General features: G+C 30.9%; 1 protein-coding gene across 1 annotated transcript in view; it reads right to left on the reverse strand.

Annotated features, from left to right (window-relative positions):
* Positions 1-11,409, reverse strand: part of wb (wing blister) — a 128,995-nt gene that overhangs the window by 43,277 nt on the left and 74,309 nt on the right. Inside the window, exon 3 of the mRNA XM_067050668.1 lies at positions 3,748-3,954. Within this exon, the coding sequence (XP_066906769.1) occupies positions 3,748-3,954 (207 nt within the window). The remainder of the gene's footprint in view (positions 1-3,747; positions 3,955-11,409) is intronic.

Raw genomic sequence — 11,409 nt, forward strand, 5'->3', positions numbered from 1 at the left:
TGAGTGCTAATAGACATCTGTACGTCAAATGGTTTTTGAGATATACATTTTTCAAAATAAATTCACTAACTACTGATCTTTTAGTACGTCCCATACAATATTTTTATAAAATGTTGCTTTTTTAAAAAGCTATATCTCGAAAACTATTTAATGTAAATTACTCTTTTAGGGCTCATATTTTAGCAAATTTACTCTTTGTTAAATGACGTTCTCTTAGGTTTTCTTTTGTTGTTCCTTCTTTTTAAGATATAGAGCTCCGAATGAAAAATTAGTTTTTTTTACCGCTTTGAAACAGCCACCAATTTTTATTCCCCCTACCTATACTTAGCAGACTCATTAGTTTTGACTATTAATTATACATAATTTTCATTAAAGTAATCAAAAATTGGGGTGAGATAACTGCCTTTTTTCTCCTCTTGGGCTCTTGTACTATTGGATTTAGTAGCCACGGGCCTCACCCCGCGGTTTCCCGCGCTGCCTTTCTAAACTCTTAGGAATGCAAATTGAGTATATTATATTCATGGATGAAATACATAAGTTAATTATAATTATGATGCCCTTTGATGGTTAATGTAGTGCTTAACGCGTTAGGCAACCAACAAATTAATCCGTTTATGTGATTAGTGTATGGTAGGTTATTATTTCCTTGCGGAAGAAAAATGATATAAAAAACAATAAATTGAAAAGATGGTTGGGATGCGGTCAGTAAAGAACACAAACAAGTAACAACTTATTTATTAGTGCCAACGTTCCGGTCAGAATTTCAGGCCTTCAACAGGGCTAAGAAAAAAAAAACAAGATATCAACCATAATTATTAAGAGGAAGTACAGAATAATAAGAAACATAAGAAGATAACAGATAATATGGGTGCATAAGTTGTATTGAAGAAAATTAAAGAAGTAGATATAAAGTTATATAAGCTCAGAGCAGTAAGTAAAATAAATAACAGTAATCATACGTGGTGAACATAACTAATAAAGTAGGCGAGGAAAAAAGAATAACGAAAGACGGTAGAAAAGAATATAAGGTACTTAGTAAAAGAAACATCGTCAGGAGGTACCATTAAAACTAGAGTGGAGGGAAAATAATGAATTACAAAATACCTTAACGGAAATTTTAGTGGGCAACGTATGTACTAATCGGAAAAAACTAAACTAACTTTTGATAGGAAATAGGATCTAAGTGAAACTAAATATTAAAAATAAGCAGGTGACCATTATATTGACATTTCATCTTCCTTACCTAACCAAGAGAATGATCAGCGTTTCCGGTCTAAGTATATGTCTTTCTCAACTATTAAAACTATAGTGAAAAAACAACGTCTCAAATATTTCGCGTCGTACCTTTTCCACCCTGAAGCGTTTAGATCTTCGTCACCTACTTCCTTTTGAAGCCTCCTGGTTACTTCCTTAATATTCCCCCACTGTGACTATTGCTGTGTGGGTTACGTGGGTGTCTATGGGGATCTCGAAGCAAAATTAAAACGGTTAAATAATTGGTTTGTACGATTCATCTTTGGGGTCCTCAGGGACGCCTCTGTCACCCGATTTTATGAAGAGTTGAAGTGGCTATACCCCTCCTTCCGTGGTAAATATTTCCTTGCTTCTTTTCTCTATCAAGTCATCCAATCCCGCCGTCCATCGTGCATCTCAGATATCCTTCAATTTAAGTCCTCAGTGCATTCCCGCAATACCCGCTCACAGCTCTCAGACTTATATGTAACTGTCCATCGAACCGCAGCCTTTGGTAGATCTTTCCTCATCCGTTCCTCTCCCCTATGGAATTCTATTCCCTCCTTTATTCGTAGTTCTAACACCCTTCCAATCTTCAAATCCCGTATCTTCAACTACCTTCTGTCCAACCAATTCCGGAAGAATAACAATTGAAAGTTTCAAAAAAGCTTTATATATTTTCTGTATTTTATGTCTTAGATCTTCGTTTATAATTGTAAATTTGTATACTAGCAGAAATTATATCTTTTCATTTATGATTTTTTAGTTTAATAGTATTTGATTTTTTATCATTTTTTTTTCTTTTTATTTACTATCATAAGTCATCTTATGTTTTATGATGTGACAAGTGGTTTCATTTTATTTGTTTTATCATTATTTTATATATTCTGTTAATTATAGTTGTTTAATTGTATGTTTTTAAATTCACTATATTATTTTATTTTATGACATCTTGTAATTTCTTCATCTCTATTTTGTAACTTACTCTAAGGCTCTAAAGCCTAATTTTGACGCCTGTAAATTATTCTAAAAGGATCCATCCCAGAATAAATAAAGATTATTATTATTATTATTATTAAAACAGTTCTGTCTTATCTGACCGTGTTTAACCGCGACTGAAAGTAAATAAACTGAAGGTAAGAAATGTTATTATTTATTTATCTGTCTTTAGAGAAGCCCCTACACAAATAGAGTTTAGGAAGAGAAGAAGTATCAAGTATGTATGTATATATTTCGATTTTTTTAAAAGATTGATAATGACTAAGGAAATGTAATAGTTGTGGCTTAAAACAACCAGTTAATTTAAAGTGCATGTTTTAAACAATTAATCGTGTTATTGTAACTTAAGTTATGCTTATTTGTTCATCGTTATTTCACCTATCCCTAGAGATGGACAGGTCGCTAGTTGAGATGGGCATCCATCACTCTTCTGTTGTACTTCTGTTGACCTTCCTTGATCACAGATCAATATAGCGGATCCTTACGTAATGACGGACTCGTGATAATAGGCACACTTAACCTTCAAATTGCTCTACGAGAAATCACTCTAGCATCCATAGTAATTGCCCGTTACACCGGAACTTATATGGACATGAGGAATGAAACTGAATAAACATGAAATATTTTAAGACGAATGTCAGTTATATATATATTATTATGTGTATCCATTGTACATGATTGAAATACATAAATGCCAGAATATCATCAAGATATGGATTGTGGAATAGCCAAAAGTTTTAACTGAGTCAGAGGGACTCTAACCCTCCCCGAAATTACAAAATACTTTCACTTATTCTCATATGTAAACGAAAATTATATAAGCCACTTTTTATATTACTTTATGAATAATATAAGTTGGTACAGAAAATATTATATTATACATTTCTTAATAATGACCTGTATCCAATAGTATATCGACGGGTGGGCCGCATCCCCTCCAAGAAATGAAATTGTCTGTACGGTACAAGACACAAGGAGAATGATTTAGGGACACAGAGAATGATAAGCTAAATCTATATAAATGAAGTAGCCAAAAAAGCTCTTGCCTCGTGATATACTAAATTATAAATTTCTTGTTTTCGGAATTATCTGGAATACAAAATTGTAGAAAAATGGAACCAATGAAGGGTAATATCAACGATTTTATTCAATCTTAAGGAACACAAACATAACGTTACCAACAAGATTAGAGTAACAATGACAAGCTAATAAGAAAACGAAACACCAAACAGTATCTTAAAACTTTGTGCATTTTTTGTGTTGGTAATTACGAAGATGTAGATAATTAATTGTTCGTAAAACCTATTACCACCATAATTTAATTTATGGATCGTGGAACCTACACTAACACTATCCAGAAACTGTCACTGCAAAGATTTAATTTATACTTCACTTTGTTTTTATAGCAATGTAGCATTGTAAAAAGTCGTCCTTTGTAGAAAACGTAGTAATTTTTTTTTAAACTCATTCTGAAGAAATATTTATCCCACTTCACAACAGATACGGAACACCTACCTCTCCTCCATCCATTGGAGTGACTCTGGACATGTTGCTAAGGCAATGAGGAGGCTGTGCCCCGTATCTCGCCTCACACTCTTCGGTCGTCGGAGCGAAGTAGGTCCACGGTCTGTACTCTTCGTCTTCGAGAGCTCGTTCCAGAATCCAAGAACCTGGTCTTGGCGACGTCCCAACCCTCAGCCTCACATGGAGTACCTGGTATACCTGGAAAAGAAATAATAAATTAGAGACGAATGATCTATAAATATGTAGAAACGAAGAGCATGATATAGAAAATTAATAATAAAGGAACTTAATATAATTTTAAATTCTAAACAATAAAGGGATTTAATAAAAATGTTACAATTTTCAAATTGCGCAGGACAGGCCAAATTATATTCGTTTTATCAATGTCCTTTGTGTCACTTACAACGTAAGCAAAATATTTTCAGTAATATTACCATTAAATAATAAAGTATAATATTGCTTAGTAAATAATTTAATTTAAGTAATGAAATAAAAAAAAATGATTAATTCAAAATTACACATATTATTCCAGCCTATGATTCAAGTAGCATGGAAAATTATTATTATAGAATATAATAAATATTTTTATATAACCAACTTATGGAGAATTTAATATAACCATTGATAAAACTCAAGAAAAATTTCTAGAGGAGAGACTTCGAGGCCTACTTTGCAGCTGTCTAGAACCATTATCGGGTAATAAAGAAGAACCAAGGTTAGAAACAATTTTGTTAGGATGGTTTAAGAGTGGATGTGGAAAGATTGATATCTGGTTTTTGTCAAATCGGCTTCATATAGAATATTGGGGCCCTGAAAGATTATAACTTTATTTGTGACAAAGTAAGAATTAGCAAGAAGGCATTAAGGAGTTTACAAAGGATTTTGGATTGTAAGGCTTCGAAATGAGAGGATTCGATGGTTTAACTGAGTCCCAAAACTCAACTTCGGAAATCCAAATAGGCCTTATTATGGTCATATAAATGAGTCTTCTATAATTTGTTGGAGGTTTGTATAGTAAGAGTAGTTTTTACTATACTATATACGATTTTATAAATCGTAAAATTGATGTTAAGGAGATCCTTAGAATAAGTTTTAGCTTACAGAAACTGTCTATAAAGATTTAATAATATTGAACATGGATTCAACTGGGTCGCCTGCACAGCTCATGTACTCATATCCACCTAAATCTTGATATGCTAGGCTGCGGTAAACAAGGCTTCAAACTTCCTCAAGTGATGAAAATATATCCTCATCATCATTGAAACCTACTTCCTAAATTTCAATACGGTCTTATCGTAATTAGGAACCGGACCTTATTTATTTAAAAATGAAAATGAATATTAAAAAAAAACAAAAGGTAAAATACTTATTAAAAACGCAATATATTTACTCTTCAGATCATGTTATATTCTATAACATAATATTCTCCTATTTAACAATTATTAAAGAGGAGGTAACCTAACGGATATAGCCAGTAAAGACTTAAAAACAGTCAAATTCTGATGGTCTTGAGTAGACATACTCATTTCATTAGTAGAGAAGGTTCGATAAAGACTATATCGTCATATATGTATGCAATAAGTCATCTTATCGTTGTACTGTTCGTAAGTCATAAGTTGCCGGGAATTCCTTTTTTATTTTGGGTAATATTTCCTCATGTTAAAGTTCCCAAGAGTTTTACATCAGAATGTATGACTAATACTAAGGAAATAGCAAAACACTCTTTTCGTTATCTCGTCAATACTCGCACATGAGTAATTGGTAGATTTGAAGGCTTCTACAAGCTGCGAAGGACAATCACTTGGGATGCTGATTGCCGATTGCCAGCGGGAGTGCCGTAGATGTCAGTCATTTATCTGCAAAGTGGTTTCACGGCGGATCAAACAATAGCCATTCACTGTGGCAATCTTCTAGGGCCCTTCTTCAGATTGTAATTTCACCAAAGCACATGGGCAATTGTCGAGTTAAACAGTTTGTTTAGTTGATGCATGAGGTGTGGCTTCATAAATAGCATTCTTAGCAATTTTAATTCAATTAATTAAAATAACTTCTACCAAAAATACTATTCTTATCAATTTTGGTTTAGTAAAACCATATTTAACGTGTCATTGATTAAATTATTTTTGATTGGTTTCACCCTCTGATGCCTTGAAATTGAGCTTTCTTAATTTATCCTTGTTTCCATTATGGACTAATTGCCCCTCAATCGAACACACCAAGGAATTATATTGTAGAAGGGTTGTAATGAGAATTACTAGCTGATAAAACTTAAACCACTGACACACACTTCCACTTACTAATACAAATAAAATTATTTTTCAAATAAAAAACATAGTGTATATAATGTATACATATAAAAACATATTTAGCATTCTTTATCAATTAAGGAATGATAAAAATGATCTAGTTCAAAGTGTAATGAGTTGTTGCAAATGCATTGTTCCATGCATCACGATTAGAAATTATACCGAATACATCAGAAATCAATCCACATTGTGAATTTTAATATGTATTAGTGGGAAGTCCTCTGTTAAAAACATATTTTTAAACCACTTTGAGTTCGATTTTTTGAAACCCAGCCTTATTGAACATCTGCAGCATATCAACTACCGTCGTTAATAATTTCAGCTTCATAACATTCTACTTATTACTATTATTATTTTTTTGGTAAAAAAGACAAATTGAGTGGTATCTGTTCTTTTCTTGTATTAAGAATATAAATCGCATTTACATCTTTGCAAATACTTTCTAAATGAGATAATGTTGGTTTTATAGTCAATTAAACAAAATGGCAAAATGTTGTAAAACAATTTTACATCTCTTGAATTTTGTAATTAAAACAAAAAAAAAAAGATGTCAACCTGTAATCCTGCGGATTTAACTGACATTTGCTATATTCCGGCTTTATTTTCTCATAGACTCTAAAAAAATCAAACATTAAAATGTTTGCTACCTTAACATCAACTAAGGGTACTCCTAATACAAGAGCCCAAGAGGAGAAAAAAGTCTGTTATTTCACCCCAATTTTTTTTATTAATTTTATGCAAACTATGTATAATTAACAGTCAAAATTGATGAGTCTGCCAAGTATAGGTAGGGGGGATAAATAATGGCGGCTTTTTAAAAACGTTAAAAATAATTAATGTTTCATTCGGAGCTCTATATCTTTATAACTACCAACAATAGAAAATCTAAGAGAACATCATTTAAAGTAGAGTAAATTTGCTAAACTGTAAGCCCTAGTAGAGCTATTTACGTTCAAAAATTCTCGAGATACAGCCTTTTTAAAAAGCAATATTTCATAAAAATGTTGTACAGAACGTACTGAAAGATTAGTAGTTAGTGAATTTATTTTGAAAAATCTATATCTCAAAAACTATTTGACATACAGATGTCTGTTAGCACTCAAATTAAAGTTAGCTTAATGGGCTATGAAGTAGCTTAATACGTTTATCGTCGTAGGAGTAGTAGTTTTCATGATATTTACTAAAATAAATTGATTTATAGGTGTTCGGATAAATTTTCATTTGCCAAATTTAACTCATATACGAATATCATAAAAACTACTATCCCAACGAAGATAAAAGTCATAAACTACTTTATAGTAAGTATTCTGGATCTAGAGATATATTTTTTCAAAAACCAAACATTTTATACGAACAATTAGAAATTAACAATTTATGAATTTATTTTGTCAAATATTATAAAAACTACTACTCCTACAAAGATAAACGCTATAAACTATTTTATAGTAAATTTAACTAGCTTTAATTTGAGTGCTGACATCTGTACGCTAATGGTTTCTGAAATAATGTTTTTCAAAACTCAAACTTATTATCTGAACAACTATAAATCAATTTATTTGAGGAAATATCATGAAAAATACTATTCCTACGAAGGTAAAGGTCGTAAACTACTTTATATTATGTTAAACTAGCTTTAATTTGAGTTCTAATAGACATCGATACGTCAAATAGTTCCTGAGATATAGATTTCTCAAAATAAATTACTAACTACTAATTTTTCAGTAGATTTTTAAGAAATGTTGTTTTTTAAAAAGGTATATCTCGAGAACTATTGGACGTAAATAGCTCTATTAGAACTCACATTTCAGAAAATTTACTCTTCTTTAAAAAATGTTCTTTTAGATTTTCTAGTGTTGTTGGTAGTTCTTATGATATAGAGCTCCGAATGAAAAAATAATTATTTTTAACGTTATTAGAAAGGCGCCATTTTTTACTCCCCCTACGTATACTTCGCAGACTCAAGTATGACTAGTAATTATATATAGTTTTCATTAAAGTAATAAAAAATTGGTGTGAAATAACTGCCTTTTTTTCTTCCCGGCTATTGTACTATCCGCAACGTGAAATCTATACTTACTAGGAAAATGTGTCTTACAATATTTTACCACCTGAGCAGAGATATGAACTGTAACATAACAGCAACTTCAACTGAGTTAGTTGGGCAAAATAATTCATCGGGTCAACTCCCAGTCAATATTTTATGAGTTATTAATATGTCCATACAGATTAAAGTTTTATGAAGATAATGTTTCTAGATTTCCATCTATATTAGAAAAAAGACTAGCCAGAAACTTAGTAAAGGATGTCATGCAAAGATTTTAATTATTTATAAATATCTCTTTAAATAATGAACTATGAAACACGCTAATTAATCTTCAAAATAAGGAGGGAAAAAAAAGAGAAAGAAAATGATTTTCTTATTTGAGGGTAGGGGAATTCAAGGATCGTTAATTGGAAATGCTTCAAGAAATTGCAAAGGAATAATTCTTTTTGGAACTCCTTTGAAAGACCGATCGTTGTGTATCTAACAACCTCTAGGTATTACGTGGGATAACAGGAACAGCCGAGACAAAAAACACGTGAAGAAACTTTGCAATGAAAACGAACGGAATAAACATAGATTTTTTGTCAGATGTCTACGTTCTCCAAACTAATCTTTATTTGTATCATTTCCAAATTTCTGGGAGGTACGAACATTAATTATTTATAGGGTTAATAAATATTACATTTGGCAGAGGCTATGATTCCCCACCAATAGCTTTTTCTTGTATTTTTTTCTTTCCATTAATTGAAATTCTTCACATGCTGATCACTTGGCAAACATTAAAATAGAAAAAAAGTCAATATCATTTTCTCAAATTTCTATACGAATTCATGGTTTTTAATGACCGAGGAACCATAAAACGTTACTCATTATCTTCGAATCATCATCTCAATTCCTCTTATAGTATTTTTACTAATATTTCACCCGCGTGCGTTAGAAGTGATACTTATGAGGTTCTAGGCTAGCATTTGTTGACGAGTTTATTATTTCAGCATCAGGAAATGGAATTTGACTCAGGGAAATCTCTCTTAATTCAATGAAATATCTCCTAATTAGACAAGGAGAAGATATAATAACAGAATGGACAAAGAAAGCATTCATACTCAAAAATTAAATCATCGTTTTAGGATAGCAATTGTATGATAGAAATAAATAATTTATTTATAAAAAAAAAAGAATAGTATTATTGGCTTATACTTTAAATACCAATAACAGTAATAATGACTTTTACATGATAATGACATTATTTTGACTTGAATTTGATGACCTTGGCAAAATAGCCCGTAAAACAATTTTTTAAAATTTGATGTGAGGTGTGAATTTATATTTAAAGTATGGTATGTTATTAATAATAGTGTTTTAAAATTGTTACAAATTAATACATAACAAGCTGTTAAATGTTAAGATTGTGCTTGAGGATGGCCGAATTGGCTGAAACGTTGGACTATTGATATAATAAAGAATGTTGAGACTTAATAAGGATACCATTTGATTTATTTAATAGATAAGTACCAGTCTCAAGAACTTGAATAAATTCCTTTAATTTCTAATTATTCATACTCAAAAATGAAATCATCGATTTAGGGTAGCAATTGTATGATACAAATAAATAATTTATTTATACAGTAAATTTTCAAAATAACGAGAGAATAATAAAAAAAAAATAAATAAAAAAATAACAGCCAATAAGCTTTATGAAAAACCTGTGCGAAAAATCTTATGGTATGTGTAAGTACATAAGTACATCTGAAAAGATGGATTAAAAACTGTAAGTTGTCCGTTAGCTCTACTTTATGAAAATAAGAATAAAAAAAAAGATAAAAAAAAAATGGTTTCCATTTTTGCTAATATTGGATCGATTTAGACAATGGTTGTTTTATTTCAAATTACCTTTTAAATGGATGGATATGATATTCTCGGAGATGCATATTTTTCGATTTTTTTAAAAATATTTTTTGTGAATATGAAATATTTTAAGTAATCCTTCTGAATCCAGCTTTAATGAAAATTAACAGCGACAGAAAAAGCACCATTAATAATTTCAGTTTCATGAGGATTGTTTGTTTTTTTTGCGATATTGTCCTTTTTAAGACTTCCTATCAGTGAAAATGATCCAAAAAACACACAAACAAGTGTTGCGGGAAACTAATAGGAAGTAAATGGCGTTTTGACCAAGGAAGTTTTACGCCGTTAAACAAAACAAAGCATTACAGAACAGAACACACAAACAAGTAAATATCTATGCCAAGTTTCAAATAAAGGATTTCGGTTCAGCTGTAACTCAGCAACCCCAAACGAAGGCATATAGAACAACGATTCGAAAACGAGAACCAAAATCTGGCCGGAAACAAATGGCATTTGTGGAGACCTTGGCTCCCTAAAGTTGCGAATGATAAATAATAGACTTTCTCTTATTTTATCTGATCATACTTGCTTAAAGTTTCGAAGTTTATATTATATTATAGTTTATATTATAGTTAAAGTTCGGAGACATTACTGTTCTCATTTATCAAGTAAATTATTAAAACTGTTTAGTCAATAGCATAAATAATACATTATTTATACATTCAATTGCCTTTTTTAATTCTTCAAAGATTATGAAAATCACTTCCAAGCTAGACTAATATCAGCAAAGCAATTGTGGTATTGAAACATTAACTTATTCTTAAGTCAATCTAAACTACAGATCAGTATGCAAGTGTTGTTCACAGAGCACCTTGAATTATATTTCTCCAGAATATGTTGCAACATAATCACGTAGTTATGTTTTCTTTGTTTTTCATCAATAATCTATACTATAGTTAGAAACAAGACTACTATACTAACGTGATCAGAGTTCAGTAGATAAGTTTTTTTTTTCGTACCCTCCTGACGAAATAATTAATTAAATACATACATATAGGTAGGTATATGTATATCTGGTAGCCTTTAAGATAACTCTGTAAAAAGAAAATAGCTTAGGTGGTAAAGTACCAACGATTTTAAGATTTTCTGCTTTATTACTGCGGTGCGTTATTGTTCTTAAAGTTCAATTTTGTAGATTTGCAAGTTTTGATAAAAAAAGAAAAATGCAATCCGATTTATTTGAACTCAGCCTTACCCCACATCTAGAGCATAAGAGGAACCAGCATTAATAATATTAACTTTATAGGACTTGATTATATAGAAAGGAATGCGTTGCACTTTTCATCTGATCCAGGTCTATTTGATCTGCACGCCTAATACGTTTCATTAAAACAAAATACAGGAGACCTAACCTGTATGGATATCCCACTGACTCTAAACTATACATTACAAAAACTT

The sequence above is a fragment of the Halyomorpha halys genome, unplaced genomic scaffold (genome assembly GCF_000696795.3).
Source record: "Halyomorpha halys isolate HHAL.00 unplaced genomic scaffold, Hhal_1.1 Scaffold1412.1, whole genome shotgun sequence".
Lineage (NCBI taxonomy): Eukaryota > Metazoa > Arthropoda > Insecta > Hemiptera > Pentatomidae > Halyomorpha > Halyomorpha halys.